We start from the raw sequence: 21,460 nt of genomic DNA on the forward strand, positions 1-21,460 counted from the left end.
GAATCCGTTGATCATAAATATTGTCATTGTAGAGCTGACAGTAAATGTTACTACTGTTCGTAACCAAAGTGATGATTGTATATAGTTGTATATAGTTTTGTGACGATGTAAAAAAAAAAAAAACTAAACAAAAAAAAAATTTGGTGTACAATAATTTGTTTATGCGTTTATATATACGGGGCATGCCGTTATTGTGTGTGTGTGTGTGTGCGTGCGCGCATGTGCATGTGGTGAGCGGGACCGGGACCCTCCCCCGAGGCTATAAGTAGGGGCTGGGGGGAGCCACGAGCTGGAGAACGCGTGTAGACTCTACTGGGGTGAGGGACACAGCTAAAGGTTGAAAGCGAGTGCCTATTTGTGAAGCAGTGAAAGATCCCAGAGTAAGTCGGAAGGATAGAGAACGAGAGCGAGTGAGAGTGTTGGAGGAAAGAAAGAGAAGAGGAAGAACATAGAGAGCGAGGGAGTTATTTTGTATTTATTGATTTTGCACGAACCCCAGCCCAAACAGGGATTTGCTGTTATTTTATTTTATTTAGTGCACTAATTAAAAGCAGCACATTTGGAATCCCATCTGGTCCCCTTAGTTTTGTTTCACTTCCAATGCAGCGGTTAGGGCTAGGATGGCAAAAATCCTTGCGCCGGCCCTGTGCAGCAGCATGCCACAGTAGGTACTGTATGTGGTATAATTCTACTTTTAGTCACAGTCTCATTGCTAGTAATAGTCGTAGGCTAAAAACTGAGTTAATTTTATAAAGTAGGCATTTATTTGCTGTGTATAATGGCGAAAAGACAATTAAGTTTTGGACTTCTATACTAAATCGCCACGTAGCCTGTTCTCAAGTTCAGAATGTTAACACAACAATGAGAGTGACAATGATACTGTACTTCCAATTCAAACACAGAGGTTGGTGCAGTGTGCGTTTTGTAAAACCTTGCGATGTGGTTATTATATACTGTTTAAACAATGTCTGTTATGGTTGCCCACGATGTGTGGTAACAACTGGATATGAATTGGCTATTATTATTATTATTATTATTATTATTATTATTATTATTACCAGTCTACAAATTGTTTAGGAGTTACATAATGCTGGCGGTACTTGTTGGTATTTTTAATGGTGACAGAGCAAGCAGTTTCCACAGTATTGTATTACTGAATGAGAAATATTCCTTTTTTTTTATCCGTGTGTCGTCTCATTACACTTGGTGTAGGAAAATATTTACAGTAGCTAAATGTAAATATAATATAGCGTATAGCACAGCTTGCATACTAATGAGCAGTTTCACACTAAATAAATCACTACGCACCACTGCATTCTAAATTCCACGACAAATTGCCATTTTATTTATTATTAGTTACAAAACCACTGCCAAAAATGAGTGGCATTTCACCTATTTCCTTTAATATATTTGGGGATGAAGCTCCACATAACTGGTACAACACCAACTTTCTGAGTGAAGACAGCAGTCCATCTGAAAAAAATAAATAAAATAAGTGCGCCAGCAAGAGTACACACAACAGTAGATGAGGAACAGCTAAAGAAATATTGAAAAAAAACATACAAACACACAAAAAACTACAGCATAGGCTGGTTAATGTACTTAACGAAAAAAATATGGACATTCATTTTATGGAAATAAGTCCAAAAAATCTCAACAGCATAAGGGAATTTTATGCCAGTGCAAGAAGTTCAACTAAGGATCAGTCTTCAGTTTTATAACGCTGAGCTGGACTAATTACATATTTTAACAGTAGAAGTTTTAACATCTCTGCTGACAGCGAGATTAAAGCCAGCAATAATGTATTCCTGTCAGTCAGGAAAACTCTTAGAAAAGCAGGTAATGACAAGACCAGACACCACCCACCAATTTACCAGCCTGGATTTTAAATGGCTGCGGGAAACTGAGGTACTGAGATATTGTCGCGGTCGGATTGGTGCGTAAAGTCTGGTTCAATCGTCAACTTAATCTGGCATGACTTGGACGCAAGGGTGTCCAACAACTAACAAAAACATCTTTTGAGATCCAAAAGCATGAAAACTTACTAGAATATGTGTGCCTCACATATAACGGGTTCACAAACTCACTTCAAGATCCGGCTTCAGTCTCCATCGCAGCTGCTCTCCTTACTTCCTTAGTGTTATTTGAAACTCCGCCCATCATCACAGATTGTGGTCAGATCTCTAGTTTCTAGTGAGATGGCATTTTCGATGCAGGAATTCACGATAAACTAACGTGTGCAATTTATTTTTAATAAGTGAATGAATTAAATTAAATTTGGGACTATATTACACTGCAGATGTATACACAATAAAAGTTTGCCTATCACCTTTTAAATAAATGTTTCCAAATGGCATTGGAAACCGTTATACTGCAAACCCAGTGGTACTTCTAATGCACTGGTATATTTGGAACAAATATTGCATAGCCTTCCTGATATGCTAGCACAGGTACATTCAATTTGCATACATTTACATGACACTACAGTTGAGTACCAGTGAATATTTGGTATAGCCCTTTATGATGTAGTGTATGTCAAATGAAAATGTGTTATAATTGTCACTAAATAATTACAGAATCATTTCATTTTGTTAAGGGTATAGGGGAAAGACATATACAAGGATCAGAGTTCTTAATGCACTTTGGATCTATTTAGTATTAAACATTTGTCATTATAACAGACTTTCAGGTACCGGTATCAACCAAAAGATTTATAATGGTCAACAGTTATGTCAGACAGCAGTACAGTTTCTCTGGAGAATATAAACAAATTAATTTAGCTTGCTCTGCTCCATAATTTAAACTTTAGCTCTCGTTTCTGCTTTAGCTATTAGTTTCTGCTTGCTTAACTTTAATTCTCCAACAGTTTTTTTTTCTTTTTTAATTGGTTTGTTTGGGGTAGGGGGGAGTGGGTAGGTATATTAATCATTTGAGTAGGATTCATAAGGACACAAGAGGAAAATAAATGTAGGATAGCTGTTATTATGGCAGTGCAGTGATTTTTGTGCTCTTAGAAATCATTCACTTAATTATCACATAATTTCAATTTGATTTGCATAGGTTTACATGTGATTAGTTTGAAGGGTTTTTGTCCTGCAGCATGAAAATGCAGTAGTTTTTTTAAACAGCTTTTAGGAAAGCTCTCAGATATGGTTGTAAATGCTTAGTTATGAGTGGAGGAACACATATCTATGTTAGTACGCGTTTTATTGAAACACATATGCTTGTACACTTTAATGGCCCTTGTCTAATTGTAAGATTACTAAAGAACAGCTAAACCTGTCACAGATAACCGAGCAACATAAACCATTATTAAAGCACTGATTAGACTAATTTATAATCTAGACTTTCAGTTGTTTGAATTCAACTTGGCACAGCCCCACACACACAGTAATGTTTCATGATTTTGAGTTGAATCATGCTTGGACAGAACTACAGATTCTGTGTTTGATTAAAAATATATCTCTTGCTCCCATTAGAAGATCCTGAAGCCTTTTAGTATCCTCACATACTGTAAACTAGAAAGCGTTCAGTACACCACTTGGTAAAGCAAAGTAAGTAACCATGCTGATCTTAATCAAATTGTTGAAAATAACAAAAACATTCAATAAAAAATAAAAAAAAAATCTTACCCTTTCACATTTTCAGTAATAATATGTTGTTTGTTATTATTCTCTGGTGAAACACTAGTTTATCAGGCTGTAATACTATATGATGCATATAAAATTACTCTAGTTCCTGTTTATTTCTGTTGTACTGGTTTGTGATCCTTTAACATGTTCTCTAGTTTAGGAAGCCTTTTAGTTCAGCTAAAGATGGAATTATATGCAGAAGTTGTTTTTACCCTGGCTATCACATTATGGTTCCTATCCCCAGTGTCCCAAGTATTCCCTTCAGGGAGGCACACTTTTTGATCTTATCCCTAAAATGCATCTTTTTAGATGTTGTAACATTCTGCACAGTTCATTTGTGGTTAGTATTCAAGCCAGACCATTAGCATTGCAATCCAGTTAAAAATATGATGCATGTGTTATATTTTTGTTTGCACACATCCAATCATTTATGCAGTACAGACGAGACAGTTGCGTTTTGAGAAATTACAATAACCAACAATCTTTCTCCTTAAGGAGGCTAGCCTACATACATTTCTTAAAGATAGTCGATCTGTAAACATAACATCATAACATCACAAATAATATACAGATGTGTTACTGCACTAAACAAATTATATTTAAATATATGAATCCTAGTTAGGCCTAAATTGAAAATGTGTATTTTTCAGCAACAACTATATTTTTGGCAGCAGTTTTGTTCAATAAAGAATTACTATATTTCCATTGACATTTAAGAACATCAAGAAGAAACTAAAGTTTACCTTTGTAAAAATATGTGCAGTAAAGTAAAAGCATGGTAAAGCATAGGTAAGCATTGTAAAACTTTCAGAAGTATAGTAAAGCATTTAAAAAATAATGGCAAACCATGATAAATTAATAGTATAACCATAGAAAAAACCTGGGGAAACTGCTAAATTATCTGGTCAACTTTTATAAGAGAAAACAAACACCCTGTGTAATCTGGTAATCCTGCCAGGACACCCTTATAAATGAGGCCTCTGTCTCAATGGGTTAATTCTTGGTTAAAGGATGAATACATACATCTCTTGCTGGTTGGGCACAACCATAAGCAGTGCATAAAAATAATATATACAGTAGGTAAAAAATGCATTATTTACATACATACTAGTCTTGTGTGTTTCGTTTATGCAGTAGCAGTATTTATTCTATGCCTCATTATTGAGTCTGGGTGAGCAGCAGTGCCTAAACAGTTATTTGAACAATAGGTTTTTGGCAAGCTGTCTTTAAGTATAAATGAGATTGGTTTGACAAGACATTACCCTGGTTGTTCACTTGAGAGATGCTTTGTCAGAGATTGACTACATCGGTTTGGAGATAACAGATGACTTTTTAACAGCCATTATATGTGTATAATAATGTTATGAGCAAAATTGTATCTTTTGAACAAAAACTTTAGAAGAGCTCATATTTTGTATTTATTTATGATTGAACATTTGAGTTTATGTTAGACTAATTTAATGTCTATACACAGTGAAAACTTGATCTTGACCCAAATTAGCACTATTCTTGGACTACCTAATGTAGCCGTTGTCTATGAAACAAGCCATGATTGTTTGGCTAGTAAAAATGGGGTGACTGAATTATATATAGAACCATTCGTTAACCAGGAGTTTGCCTCAGTTTTAGTCATGGCTTTGTTTGAAATTTTTAGGATACAAGACAGAGATTGCATTGATGGACAACCACAGCAGATTACTATCAGAGCCTCCTGGGCACACTGATTTCCTAATGAACACTCATGTCATATCTGTGATGTGATACAGTGTGCTGTTGAAGTATCTGCACAGTGGTGCACTCGTTTAGCACCAGACTGAGAGGCTGATTCAAAAACATTGGCAATCAGAATACAGAATATGTTCTTCCCATTTCCTGATAATAAAGCTGAACAACCAGGATTTTCTCATTTGCACAAATACAACTGTTTCACATATGTGGTAAACTTTTATAAAGTCCCAGGCTAGAGACATCTTGCTAAGTTAACTAATGTTTCAGACTTCTGAATATATTGAAATAAGACAACCTAATTCCAGGTTTCCTAATTCTAAAATTAGGCAAGTTATGACCTAATGCATTTGCTTAGGATCAGTTTACATTCACTAGGGCTGTATGTTTAATCAGACAAATAAATTTCTTTCCAATGGCTTAGCTGGCAACCTACAGCAAGGAAAGATGGCCTTTCTCCAAAACTCTGCTGATTTTTAGGCAGTCCTCTTCTGTTTTCATCCTGATCCGAGTTCTTTGAGTCTACCTGATTATGTTTAAAGTGCTTAGCGTTTTGCATCTGAAAAGTTGTTTTTACCTCTGAGCCATTCTCGTTAAAATAAATAAAGTGCTGACACAACAAGGACAGTAATTGCCTGACATACCACAGAAATAGAAACCTTATATTATTACTGAGTCATGGCCTGACTCGCTTGCAGAGAAGAAGCCTTTATTTCTTTTTATTTATTGATTGTGACAATGTGACTGAGATTTTAAAACACATCTTTATTAAATGGTTTTGCAATGTAAAATAAGTCTGTCTTCATTGTAGTAGTCCAATCAAGCATTCTTTTTTGTTTGAAACCACAGAACTGGTTGTGAAAAAAAAAAAAAAAACACTATTTCTTGAAGGAAAAAAACGAAGCTCCTTTCACATCCTTATGTATTCTTATTTGGTCAATTAAGCTTGCCAGGGCTACTTTCAACAGATCTCAGATGTTATAAAGAATGGGTTGTTACGACCTGTAGTTGTAGTCAGCGCTGTCTGTTTTTTTTTTTTTTTTTTTTTCCCCCAAATCATTCCAAATTTTGGAAGTAAATGGCCTACAACCAACACTTACATTTAAAACTTAAATATATATTACAAAGGCATTAATAAGTGCTACACATCAATTTTAAATAAAAGAATAACACAGGTAAGTAATGTTATAAACGATCGCTGTTACTTGTCTTTTGAGATCAAATGCGGTAGTTCCAGGAAATATATATATATATATATATATATATATATATATATATATATATATATATATATATATATATATATATAAAAATTCAGAATGTAGTATAAAATTAAATTGTTCAGAATTTTCAGCAGATGCACTCTTTAAAAATACATTTAAAGACAAAAAGAAATTCAAATTGTACGCTACAGTTCATAAATTGGTGACAAATACAAAATTACTTTTTATTTCTCCTTATTTCACAATCAAAAAAGAACCCTGGTCAAATGAATATAGCCAAACCACCAAAGACAGTATTTACCCACTAGATGCTTTAAAACTAGCCAAATTTGGCTGGAAAACCTCCAGTCTGGCAGCACTGGTTACAGTACAAAGTTCTGCAGGGATCTTCACTGCTGAAGTCTTGTGAACATTAGGCACAGCTTTCAAACATGTTTTTAGTCAAGTTGCATGACTTATATTGGCGTGAGAAGGCGATTTACCCACGTTTTTAAATGTACTATGTTTTGGCAGTGTATATCCTGGAACGTGAGGAATGTGTAAGTTATGTGCATGCTTCTTTCTATTCTTATTACAATGGAGAGATAAAATTAACACATAATTATACGAAGAAGTAAACGTAATTTGGCTTATTAATAATGTTATACAATAATTGTTATAACAAGGCATATATATATATTATATATATATATATATATATATATATATATATATATATATATATATATATATATATATATATATATATATATATATTTCTTTCTGAAGTGCCGGTTAGTTTGTGTTATAAATCCTGCACTATCAAATAATGTATTTCTTGGTAGTGCTCGGCTTGTTTTTTTTTTTTTTCATGTGGTTGAATAACAACCAGTATTTGACCTGTACAGCTTGGCTGGAAATGATCTAATCAGTTTAATGTGTTCATCTGGTGGACTCATATGCAGTATGGTCTCATCACAAATCCAATGTCATCCTTGGCCTCCTTGGCCTCCTTGGCCTCCAGGGTGGTGTGGCACACCCTTTCTCCTGCATGTACATTGCAAATAGAAAAAATAAAAAAAGCAATTAGTTGTGCTGGAGGCTTGGAGTTATGTGAGGCAACAATACAGTATTTCCAGCACTTTTAATACATTCACCAGAGCTGTTTGTTTTAATACATAGATAAGGCATTTGGTCTAATTAGCAGGTAAAAAAATAAAATCTGAACATGAAACAGTAAGAATTCTGAAGGTCAAATCTGCAAACCAGTGTTGTATGTAAGACACTTAATCCCTTACATACATACATACACTCACATATTAGGCACACAAAACAGTGTTTACAATGACATTGGGCCTGATTTCTATTCGGTTTGTCCCAGTGCAAAGGAGAAAAAAATATTTAAATGGTATAAAACTAGCAGTATACACTGTGTTTAGGAAGAAGTTGTTGCATTGTCATTATCTACTGTAATTGTCCTGCATCAGATGTACTATTTTATATTAATGTGCTCGGATTTTCTTGGAACTCCTGTACTGCAGCTTAAAGAAGGGGGGCACTGTATTTATCTCTGTTCTCCAAGAGTGAGTGTGGCATAATGTAAATTTAATGGGAGGTTGGAGAATAGCCCTTAAAATATATTTTTTGGAAACGCTGGTGTTTCCCCATAATTTAAATAGCGGTACGTAAGATAAATACAGTTTTGCTATTAAAATTTTACTATAGTGCTGTAATGGTATAAGAAAATTGTGTTTTAATGAAGTAATCTCAGCCACCAAATACTTAAAATATGCTGACGATAGTGTAAACACCAAGCTACGGACGACGAGTCCCAAACTTTAAACATGTTACTGTTGTTTATAGGTAAGAACTCAACTGCATTAGGAATATATTGTATTATTATGTTTAAAGCAACATATTGTGGTCATTGTTTATTATTTTAAAAATGTTTAGTAAAACGTGGCCTATTTTTTTATTTATTTTTTTATCATATTAGTACAACTGGTCCCCTTTGCTATTCATTTTTTAAATTTTTTTTTGTGGTGGGGGGTCGCAACCCAGTATAAATCTCCAATTTTTTTGTAAAAATGACTTTACTCTTAATTCAAAGATGCAACATGTTTCAGTAAAATCAAACGTCCAAATAAACTTTGCATCCCGCTTAGAGGGAGAACACAAACGTCATTAAGTGGGGTTGGCATTGCAGGTGAGATGAAGGGAGGCTTTAGTTCCAAGTGACTGTTTTGTAAGCTTTATGAATGCTTATTCATCACTGCTACAATGGACTTTTCCAGCATTTTATTAGCGCAAGACTGTGAACGTGAGAGTATATCTGTACATTTGTTTTTCGCACTCGCCCAGAAGACTACACAAGACTACAGAGTAAGGTGAAAGCACTAATATCCTGTGGGTTGAGTGTTTGCTTTTTTGAAAGACACAATTTTTCTTTCTCTTTTGTAAAGACTGTGTTTATAGTGATTTAGTATTAATATTAAACATTGAATACTGAATCTATTTCAGATAAACAATAAAAACCTTAACAGATTTTCAAATCCCAGCACCAAAAAATACAATTTAACCAGTGTCATGCAAACAAGAAACCTTTTTTGTGGATATTGTTACAGCTTCAAGATTGATAGAGGTTATAGATTTGTCAGGGTTAGTTACCCTACTAGTGGAACGTGAAAATTTTTTCAGAAGCTTAAAGAGACATCAAATTGATATTATACATTTTTTTCCTTTCTGTTATGCTTTGTTACCTGGCATTCACCCTCCCACACAGTGGCTGTCAAGCTTAATCACTACTTTTCCTTTTAGTGCCAGGCTCAGTGGGGGGTCTTCACGTGTCATGTACGTCTAAAGGTCTGTGTCACCCAGATTCTCACCTTTTGAGGCAGTGTATGAAGTGTTCATGTTCTGTAAAATTGGTTGATTAAGCTTGGCATTTGCAGACTTCGTTTAAAATGTATATTTTCATTAATGAATTAAAATAAGGACTTTCTCTTATACTTTTTTTTTTGTATATGCATGACTGCATATGCATTCGTAATAGATGTCTCTTTGTCGTTAAACTGCACAAAATACTCAATTACTTTATTAAAAGTAAATATGCATACTGAAGCAAGCTTTTAAAGTTCAATTGGAAAATGTAATGTCACTGAACAATCACAAACAGACATTTGAAGTTTCTGTATTTCTCCAGCACTCTAGGTTTAAAGGCAGAGCTGTCAATAAGCAGATGATTTAGAAAACAGGCTATACCTTCAAGTCATGTTGTCAGAAGAAATCGTATAGGAATACAGGGATTTTTTCTTTTAGGAATACATGTATTTGGTTTGTTGTATTCTTATTTTCCTTTCAAAAGATTAACTTTTTTTGTGATAGGAGTTGTGGCGGAGTGTCCCGCCCCTTTGTTTATTATTGTTTTGATTTATGTATCAATGTGACGGCGAAAGCCGTCCGATATTATTAGGGCTGTCAGAGTTAACGCGTGCGATTAATTTAAAATGCTTAACGCCATTCATTTTTTTGTCGCAATTAACGCATTTTCTTTTTTGAGCCTTAGAACCATCCATAGTTCAAATACAACTCCACGCTCTCGCGCTTGTTTGTCAACCGACTGCTTGAATGTAGATATAGCTTTGCTGACGAAGCAAGCTTGAATGATGGAGAAAGCTGCTAAAGGGCTTTTAAACGGCCAGTTTTGTTACAAAACCCTTACAGATGGGTCTTTGGATAAAAGCTAAGTTATTTGCAGCTACTGTAAGAGTGAATTTGTGTATCAAAGTACATCGAGTCTGAAGTATCATTTACAAGCAAAACACAGAGCTGGCGCCGGCAGCAGTAGTGAGAGGGCTAGCAATGCAGGACAGCAGCAGCCTACTCTTTTAGAGTTTGCGCACAGGAGGCAAATGGACAAGTCAATGAGCAGCAAGCTAACAAACGCAATAGCGAAGTGGATAGCTGCAGCTTGCAGGCCAATTAACGTTGTGGAAGATGACTGCCTGAGGGACATCATTCAGATTGCATCGAATGACTCAACGTATGAATTACCATTGAGAGCCACCATCGTTAAGTGGATACACGAGCTCGTCACAACAAGAGGGCTAAGACTCTGGAGGAGTTGAAAAATACACATGTGCAAAGAAACCACCAACCACATCCTCTGGCACAACAAAAAAACAATATCTCTATGGAGACCACTGGACATCGATGAGTAACCACAACTTCCTCAGGGTTACAGCGCACCACATCGATGACAATTGGAAACTGCATTCACATGATTTGACCGTCATGAAAACAGAAGAGAGGCACAATGCTGAAACATGCGCTGAGAGAGATGGATGTAGCAGAGAGAGGAACATTGAAGAGAAGAGAGAGAGAGAGAGAGAGACAGAGAAGGAGGAGAGAGAGAGAGAGAGTCAGAGAGAAGAGAGAATTCCACTCTGGAGAGTCAAGCATGAGAGAGAAAGAGAGAGAGAATCCTCTGGAGAGAGAGAGAGAGAGAGAGCTATGCCAGAGAGAGAGAACTGGAGAAACTGCAGAAGCTGGAGGCACTACTGGAGAGAGAGAGAGAGAGAGAGAGAGAGAGAGAGAGAGAGAGAGAGAGAGAGAGAGAGAGAGAGAGAGAGCCTGCATAGCAACCCGTCGAAGCAACAGTCACAGCTACCAAAGAAAAAAGCAGCCCTCTTCTTGTGTTCAGAGTGAGTCCGATGAAGATGAGGAGTCCATTGAGAGATGTGTGGAGCATTACAAAGCAGAGCCCTGCATCAACATGGAGGACTGTCCACTGCAGTGGTGGTCCCAGCATGCAAGGGCACACAACAGGCTGGCCCCCATTGCACGCAGGTACCTGGCAACACCTGCCACATCAATACCTTGTGAGAGGTTATTTTTTGTCTTTGGGCATATTGTCCAGAAGAAGAGAGCAGCTTTATCAGGCGAAAATGTCAACAGGCTTGTTTGTCTTTGTAACTGGCTCAGTGGAAAGGAATAGGAGGATACAAGTGAATGGTGGTGGGCAGGTTTATGTTCTTGGAAGGTTTAAAAGCTCTTTGTTCTTGGTATTCTTAGAGCTATTTTTCCTATACCTCATTTGGAATTGCTTCAACAGTATATTTGTGTGAGTGAGTGTGTGTGTGTGTGAGAGAGAGAGAGAGAGGGAGTGCAAGCACACGTGTGTTCCAACTTCGAAAACATCGCTCAGAGGAAGTAGGCCACTGGGGGCATGAAAAGCTGTAAATTACAGTGAACTTTGGTTCTAAAATAATAAATGCTTTAAAAATATGATACAGATTATTTTGTGTTTCTTTCCCTTACAATAAAACACAGTATGCCTTTAACATAAACAATTTTCCATTTAAAAAGCATTGCATTATTTAGGGCCAAATTTGAGCACATTCAAAAATTGTGATTAATCGCGATTAACTACAAAAAGTCTTGTGATTAATTATTTTAATCGTTTGACAGCCCTAGATTATATTATTATTATTATGATTATGTATTGTTTGGCCAGACTAGCTAGACACGCCCGCCAGGTTATTGTTTTTATTTTTAAAAACCTCGTGAGGATGCGTGACTGAGCAGCTACTGATTATTTAACTAGCTGACAGTCACACATCCTTATTTAATCTGGGGCAGACTAGTTAATAGCTAGTTATCCCCTCGGCCAGAATATAAAAGCCTGCAGCTGTCAGCGCTCAAGGAGGAGTGTTAGAGGAGAGACGTAAGTCTGTGGAGGAAGATAACAGTTGCTAAGCGTGCTTGTTATTTGTGAGTTTATTTGTTTGGTTAATGCGCATTTTTGTTTGTGGTGTTGGTTTTGTTTAAACCTTTATTTTGTTTGTTATATATTAATAAAATACTGAGCGCCACAGCTCAGTTTTCACCCGCCATTCATTGTTTGGAGTCTCTTTCTGGTCTGTCGTCACCCCTGCAAAGCCATCCTGGTCACAGAGTCTACAGAGATAAGTAAGACTTCTGTTGCATAGTCGCCCATTCAAGGTTTCACTAAGAGCTTGATTAGCCACAGTGTACAGGTAACAAGCACAGGTGTGTCTTACTAAACTCACAGTAAAACCAGGAATGGATCAAAGTGCCGTGCAATGGGAGTCCTATTTTCATCCCTGGAGACTCCAAAGAAATTAACAGTTTACTGTATTTGTCTATGACGTGTCTTTGATAACAAAATCTGAGCTCTTTTATTATGTTTGACATTTGACGTAAGGGTCTTTTTATTACAATAAGCATTCTAATCTGCCGAGGAAGAAAACAACAGTTGAAACAAAACGTGTATTGAACTAAACATCGATTTCAAAAACTTCCTAATGCCATTGTGGAAGATCAGAAACACTTTTTTAGGAAAAGGAAGCAAGTTGAGTTTGCTGATTAGCAGGGGCAGAAAAAAGTTTATGTTCTGAGACCAGTGGGAGGTGTTAAGCAGATTGAATCAATAGCTGCCAGACTGGAAATGTTATTTATCCAATACATTTCTGTTATGGGTCAGTATACAGTATGGCTGCATGAAAGGTCCATGTAAAAGACAAACAAATTAAGGTCTTTTTTTTTTTTTTTAAATATAATTTTGCTAATTATCTTCATTGTTATTGATGTAATTATCTCCAGTTGGGGATGAAGCCCCCTTGCGGAGGTGAGGTATTGGAGGTGGACATGTTTAAGATTGTTGGTTGTACAGTTGTCATGAAACTTTGTATTAATATTATTAAGCGTAGTGTGTTGATATTATCAGATGCTGGAGATATAGGGGGGTGTCTGTCTTGTCGTATCTGTCTGAATGTCACCTAAATCTGGAGAACAGCTTATCCAAGTGTCATGAAATCTGACATTAACATGCTTTAGCATAACTTCTTCAGAGTAGAATTTTGAATATACCTGGGGAACAGCTTATCAAATTGTGATTAAATATTGAATTTCTTATCTAAACTATTCTGTACATACACTTAATATATTTCATGTTTATCAACTTTGTTTTATCATACTGTGGCCTTAATTTAGACTTTAAAGCTGTGGTGGGGGATGTTGTTACTGATTTGCTTTTTTGTTGTTGAAAATCCTCTGCTGCCACAACTTCTATTGCAGATTCTTACAAAACAATACAGGTGCTAGCTTTATATGTTCCTTGCTTTGGAAACTTGTTTACAAACCATTAAATATAACATTCCCTATATATTATGCTGCCTGGAAATGCTTTGTTTCTGTTCAGAAAATCTCCCCATTTCTGATTTATGTGTAGTTCTGCTAATAATTCTGTAACAATATGACCAGTTACATACCTCGTAACCCAGAATTAAAAATAAAAATGTATATAAATATAAAATCATTGTGTAATATTCTGAAAATCTCCCTCTGTTACCAGTTCTATATTCAGATCATTTTACTCCCTTTGGTGGTCATATTTGATAGATTATGCAAAGAGAGGTGTTTTGGTTTTTTTTGGCCTCTAAAAGACAAAAGGGCCTTAAAGGATTAAGCATTATTGAAGTAGAAAAATGATACTTCTTAATTCTTATACTGTATTTTAAACATTATTTTATTGATTTTTACATTAAAGGGAAGAGTAGACTTGTTGAAACTCGAGTTATCCATTGATGCAGATCAGTGTTAGAAACCTCACTATACAGTAGTGCTAGCCCCCATATGTACATCAGTTGTACTTTAGTTGTTTTGAGTACATGAATATTGCCCCACACCTACTTTTAGCTGAAAGTCAAATTTTTACCATTAATTTACGGTTTTTAATAACAATGTGCAATAATGCCTGAGGGGAAATATCACGGCTCATGTGAATAGAAAAAACTGCCTAGAAGTAGTTGCTGACTGCATTAATGATTCAGGGTTAAGGTTAAAGTTATCGAAGGGATAACAAAGATGTGGAGATCGATGATACAGACTCCACAGTCTGATTGATTACACTTCCCTGTTGTTATGCTACAATCCATATTTTGGATTTTAAAAAAATATTAATTTGGACACTGCAAGAGCTTGTAACTCAGGCACCTTTTTTGTATTGAACATTGTAATGCTGTAGTGCTACTTTGGATGTTAATTTTCATGTGTTTATATATTTTTTTTAAATGTAGCTACTTTTTTTTTTATTTTTCACCTACAAATGGTGTGTTTTTGTACTGGAGACTGCAGCTTTTAAAGTTTAATATTTGTTTTGTGAAAAAGATTTGAAATGACAAAACAGTGGACATACTGCAGCAGATTTGAATTGTATTTCACCAGTCATTAAAATATGTTAACAGCACTTGTTTATCGTGACTGTGTGCTGTGCTTGAATTTTAAGCATGCCCAATTGTAAACATAATCTATCTCCCTAATGTTAAAAATACTCCCTCTGCAATAATGCCTGTAATTCAACCCCTGCCTGTCAATTACCCACACCCACACCTTTGCCTTAATGACAACTTTACACCCCTTGGCATTGACAAAGCAGAATCCGGCATATATTGTTATTATTATTATTTAGTCATTTAGCAGACACTTTTTATCCAAAGGGTACTTACAGAGGCTAGGGAGTGAACTATGCATCAGAGTCACTTCTGCTGCAGAGTCACTTCAATAGGACCTGGGTTTTACATCTCATATTTGATGTGCAATAAAAAATAAATAAATTAATTAAAAAACAAAAATTCTTGTCCATGGGGCAAAATGCTAGAAGAATCTACATGTCCTTAAAAATCTACTTGCCTCCTCACCGTCCCACAAAACGCACACAAACACAAATAGAATATCGCTTTTAAGATTTTGCTTTTATTAAAGAATGGACACAATCAGTTAGTGATTAATAATAATTTTTTGCTTCAGAAAATCAAATAAAGAAAATGTAATTCAGTCCAAATAAAACTGATCCCATCTAAGTTTTGTGCACAACACAAACAAAAAAATAATTAAACTAAAAAGACTCAAACTACTTCAGACCTTTAGGTAGGAGATCACAAAGTTACACTTTTGGAGACATTTCTGAAGAAAAATGTATTTGAGTACATTTTAAAAAAAAAAATCTATTTACATTCAAAGTAGATAATCGTAAGGTGTATTTCATCATAGAGTGAAAATATATTACACAAGCCGAAAGTCATCTCATGTTTAATTGAAGGACGACAAAGAAATAACAAGTAGTTGTGTTTTTTTTTTTCTCCAGCAGGAATAGCTCAGGTCTTTTAGCCCTGTTTTGCTTTTTGATATCGACAGGCACTTTCAGCAACCAAGAAAAATCAATATGCTTGGCGCAATACAGCATACAGATAAAATAGATTGGAGATGTGTGTTTTAAAATTTTAAGTTGTGTTTTAGTCATTTAAGTTAAGCTACAGGATGTAATGTTAATGTTTTTTTTTTTTTTTAGTGTATGTTTATGTTGCAGTTATTATAGAAAGTATTTTAACTGTACACTTTTTTAATACTTTTAGTGTACTTTGTTTTTTAAATATATAGAATTGTCATGTCATATATGGTAAATGTTTTTAGTTATCAGCTAGACTGTCTGCTTGCCATTTATTGTGTATGTAAGCCTATTTTGTATTGATTTTGGCTCATCAACAAATACAGTATAACAATACTGCAGACACATATTTTGCAAAGCATCAGGGCGTTCTTTAGACATAGAAGCTTATTCATGCCACTGAACATTCAATTCATAGCACATTTTCTATACTGCTAATAGGTTTCCTAGGTTGGGCGGCATATCTTTTTTAGTTGTCTTTTTTAAAATGTTTTACAGTTGTTTTGGTCGTTAGTCTGCATATTGATGTATTGATTTCCTTTCTACTGTCTGTTATACAGCTGTGAATATAATAGTAGGCAATTCAGTCTGGAAGCAGGATTAGTAATTGATAAACAGACATAGTATAAACAATATCAAAGCTTAATTTATTGCTGTTTTTTTTTTAATACTTGTAATCTGCTATGTTTAATATCCTTGATGTTTTTAATACCAGTGCTGTGTATTCACATTAGCAAGCATGTGCTGGGTTTAGAATTACACTGCACTTAGCAAGCATAGTTGCTACTGGTTTAGTCATCAAAGTTATCAAAGTGGGACTGGTTATATATATATATATATATATATATATATATATATATATATATATATATATATATATATATATATATATATATATATATGCATATGCAAGACAGGCTCATCATACTATTCCATTTGCAACTGTTTTTCCTTGACATCTATTATCTGCCTGTCAATGCAAAAGTAGTTCCCCCATATGCTTGGGTGACACAGTTCTCTCAGAATTGTATGTTGTTATGAGCCATGGTTTCAGTGTAACAAATACAGTAAAACCTTTATTAAAACTTATTTATTGTAATTGTTAGAGAGTTATTGTAAGTTTTCACCTGCTCTTACCACGCAGTTAACACCAGATCAGATTTTACTGGAGAGGAACCTTGAATAAGCAGCCACAAGTGCCAAGAAATAAATTTAAAGGTGTACCCATTTTACACTGTACTGTTCTTTGATTTTATCGATGCTAAGACCGCCTTCAGGTTTTGTTTTCTAAGAACTGAGACTGATTATGTAATAATCTCTGTTCTTTAATGAAACAGTGCCTTCGGCTGCCCTTACTCGGAGATTAATATGAAAAAGGAGATGATACTTCACGATCGTCTCGGAGGAGAAAAACAAATTACCTTCGTCCCTGTACATTTGACACCAAAAACAAAGAGGCTTTATTGTATTGATGCAGATGAAAGGCCTGAGGAATATGATATGTATTCTAGGTAAGTTTGCTCTTCTCTTTTTCTTCTACTAAATATCATCAACCATATTGTGGGTTAAAACATATTGTGTACAATGTCCTTTATGCCAGAAAGTGTTTTCCAAATAGAGGTAAGCATTCTTTGGATTATTTATGTTTCTTTGAGGATTAGATGTAAATTGAGTTTGTCATTTTGGGGATGTGGTGAATAGGGCTCAAGATAAAGCAGGGTATTTTCCCAGCAAGCCATAAAGTTGTCAGTTACAGTGATGGACAATTGTACCCCTTACTGTCGCAAACTATAGCTGTTTTAAGGCTTGCTTATTTCAACCAGATGTGGGGATTCCGCTAAAAGACACGATTTTACCAGAGTTAATGTTTTTAAAGTGACTCCTTACTTTTTATTGCTTTGCCCCCTAGGAAGTTTCCTCCTTTTCCTCTTCCCCTCCCACCTGTGCTTAAAACAATACAATACCAGGCTTCCCATTATTCAATTTCAGTTTGAGCTATGCAATTTTTTTTTTTTTACGTAGTAGACTATCGTTTTAAATGCAAATGTAATTATGATATTTATTCTTGTATTGTATTTGGGATGAGAGACGGATCAAGATTTTTGCACATGGCTGACAGCTATGCCAGACCTAAACTTAAGGGCTATGCACACTGGGAGCCAAGCAAACGACACGAATACACCACGAGTACATTAAAAAAAAAACAAAAAAAAAAAAAAAAAAAAAAAAACACAACTGTAGCTAGTCATGAAAAGAAAATACTGTCTGCTTTTGTGGAAACAAAATAAAATAAAACAAAGAAATAGTCTGGATACACCACAGACTAAAAAAATTACATTTATCAGTGAATGTTTGTATATGATCTGGTTTAAATACTGAGAAAATTAGTTTAATACTTTTTCAAATTGATTTTCAGTTTTAATAAAATCTTCAGTTAGTGCATGAATGTGTAGTATTATTATTATTAATATTATTATTATTATTATTATTGGTCAACATTATTAAAACAATGAAGCGTCATTTTACAGAAATACGAAAATGTGGTGCACCCTGTCACTTTGACTAAAATTAAGGTGAAATAAAGAGACATAATTTCCAATTGTTCTGTTATTTCTTACCATATGGCATATTTCCTTGTATTGTCTTTATAACCACTGACACTGGCATCATAAAGACCATTATATTTTTTGACTTTAATAATTACTTTCCAATTGATGTCCATTTCTCTTTTATTTATGTGGTAATTAATTTAACAAATCCTCTACCAGAAATGCATTGCTACAGTAAACTGTATCCAGTAAAGAAGTGAAATCAAGAATGAAAAATCATTTCTGAAACTGAATCTAAAAACTATTTTATTTTAAATACTTTTCATTACAGGAGCCCAGTGTCGGAGTACAATGGAGTAGGTAGTCTCAGAGGAAGGCACACGGCACACCAGCGACTGCCTGGATACCCTCTGGCTGAAAAACAAGACCTGAAGGTCAAGACAGAACACAACAGTCATCATCAAGCTCAGGAAAATAAACTATTCACTCCTGCTGTCAAAAAATCTAAGCTACAAAGCAGGTAGGCAACAGACCAAACTTTTTTTTTTTATTATTTATTTAAATCAGAAGTTAAGGCTTCTGACTCAGCCCCCTCTGCTACTGTCCTCTGGGTTGTTCCTTGGATACTAAAATAAGCTAGCCCAGGGTCCCTCAGCAAAAATTGTTTTCTAATTAGTCAACTCTAAGAGGAGCCACCAGAAGCATCAGGATTCTGCTGCTGAAAAACATTGTAGACTCTACAGTGTTTTTCAGTAGCAGAGTCCTGATGCTTCTGGTGTAGAGTAGAGTGTAGTGTGTAGGCTCTTAGCTTTCATGTGGTCCTTATTTGCCTTATTTGTGACAACCTGTCTGTTTTTGAGTCTTTCTTCTTAACAGGATCCTAAGACATAAGAATATAAGAAAGTTTACAAACGAGAGGAGGCCATTTGGCCCAACTTGCTCGTTTGATTGTTAGTAGCTTATTAATCCCAGAATCTCATCAAGCAGCTTCTTGAAGGATCCCAGGTTGTCAGCTTCAACACCATTACTGGGGAGTTCCAGACTCCCACAATTCTCTGTGTAAAAAAAAAAGTGCCTTCTATTTTCTGTTTTGAATGCCCCTTTATCTAATCTCAGTTTGTGACCCCAGGTCCTTGTTTCTTTTTTCAGGTCAAAAAAGACCTTTGGGTCACCACTGTCAATACCTTTTAGAATTTTGAATGCTTGAATCAGGTCGCCACATAGTCTTCTTTTTGTTTAAGACTGAATAGATTCAATTATTTTAGCCTGTGCATATGACATTCCTTTTAAACCCAGAATAATTCTGGTTGCTCTTCTTTGCACTCTTTCTAGAGCAGCAATATCCTTTTTCTAGCAAGGTGACCAGAACAGAGCTCAATATTTTAGATGATGTTTTCTGAATGCATTTGTAAAGTTTTAACATTACTTCCCTTGAAATACTATATATTCAAGCATTTTGTTGGCCTTTTTTATAGCTTCTCCATATTGTCTAGATGAAGACATTTCTTATGTCATAGATTCAATTTCAGTATCTCTATATGGTATTTATAATGCACATATTTATTGCCTGTGTGCAGTACCTTACACTTTTCTATATTAAATGTCATTTGCCATGTATCTGCCCAGTTCTGAATGCTGTCAAGATTATTTTGAATGATCTTTGACACTCCTTCTATTTTTGTGTTGTCTGCAAATTTAAGTCATTAATGTGGATTAGGAAGAGCAGAGGACCTAATACTGATCCCTGTGGTACATATTCGTTGGATTAAAACCAGACCACTTACCTGGTTCTTGTGATTTTAGTACTCGCATTGACATGTTTTGTTTTCCTCAATAAGGTTGTCGACCCACTTCTGTTTTGCATATAGTTGCCACTGTTCCCTTTGAAAAGCTCAAGAGGCAAGCCATGTGACCTATTTCACTCACAAGGAAGCTGTTTCTCTCTCTGCACGCTACGTTTGCTCTGTACCCATCTACACATACAGGCACTGTAGACAAGAAAATGTCGAACACAAGCTTTTAAAACTCCCCTGGGAAATTCCGCTTTCATTTGGTTTTAAAATTGATGAAAGCTTACTGGTCCAGATAGGTTTAAGGATCTTTTATATAAAAAAAAAAAAAAAAAAAAAAAAGTGATACAATGGGAAATGCATTTGGAGCTACTGTTATCTTAAAAATCTACCATGTTTACATAGGGTTAAAAACAATTGCAGCTCTTTTTTTTGAAGCAGAGCCATGATGACAGTTATTTCACAGTGCCACATTCTGAGTTGCACAGGGCACCATTCAACCTTGTATGAGTCAATTTGAATATGACTGGCAGCACATTTCCCAGGCATGTTTCAGTAGGTGAACAAAGATCTGTGCAGAGTAGAATCAATGGAAAAGCATAATTTGATAAAACAAACAATGGAATAGAATTGACATGCCCAGCAATAAAAAACTAGACATGGACCCTGTCAAGAAAAGTAAAGAATACAGAGGGCATTGTTTTCCTCTTTTATCTGACCCCATGCTGTCTGGGTTTCTGTTAATAGATAGATGATCCCATTCATTTATCCCCTCAATCTTGGTATCCATGAATTGATTCTGATTCCTTCTTCAAATACATGCACAAGATACAGATTTTGCAAACCTCAATATGATTCTGTTGACTGATGCCTTGCTGATCAGTTTTTACTCAGTGTGCTTCTGCCACCTAAAACCTCCCAGTAAGGTTTAATTTGTTTACCTGGTTTATTGGAGAGCTGTTAAAATCCCAGTAAAAATAAATGTTAAAAAAAAAAATTAAAAAATGTGTGCAAAGCTATTGCATTTTTAAAAGAAAAGTTAGCTAACCAGAACCACACAATTAAAAATAAATAAATAATAAATAGGATGATAACACTTGAAAATCATCTGTTGTTCACATCAACTCCAATAACCTATCCTGAATTGTAATTTGTAGCACAGATTGGGATTAAGACTGTGTGCTGTGCAAGCAACTAAATAATGCCACCAATTGCCTTCTGCTTGAGTGTTGTTTATTCCATGCTGTTCAGTCAAATTACTGCTGCTTTAGTGGTTTAGTTCCACCTCACAGGATAATCAGGCTGGATCTTTTTT

At 35.3% G+C, this 21,460-nt stretch overlaps 1 protein-coding gene across 3 annotated transcripts in view; it reads left to right on the forward strand.

Annotated features, from left to right (window-relative positions):
- LOC121314482 (lethal(3)malignant brain tumor-like protein 3) overlaps positions 1-21,460 on the forward strand; it is a 102,328-nt gene that overhangs the window by 48,754 nt on the left and 32,114 nt on the right. For all 3 annotated transcript variants that reach the window (XM_041247809.1, XM_041247810.1, XM_041247811.1), the window contains 2 exons: positions 17,144-17,317; positions 18,687-18,875. In XM_041247809.1, coding sequence (XP_041103743.1) covers positions 17,144-17,317; positions 18,687-18,875 — 363 coding nt within the window. The remainder of the gene's footprint in view (positions 1-17,143; positions 17,318-18,686; positions 18,876-21,460) is intronic.

The sequence above is a fragment of the Polyodon spathula genome, chromosome 4 (genome assembly GCF_017654505.1).
Source record: "Polyodon spathula isolate WHYD16114869_AA chromosome 4, ASM1765450v1, whole genome shotgun sequence".
Lineage (NCBI taxonomy): Eukaryota > Metazoa > Chordata > Actinopteri > Acipenseriformes > Polyodontidae > Polyodon > Polyodon spathula.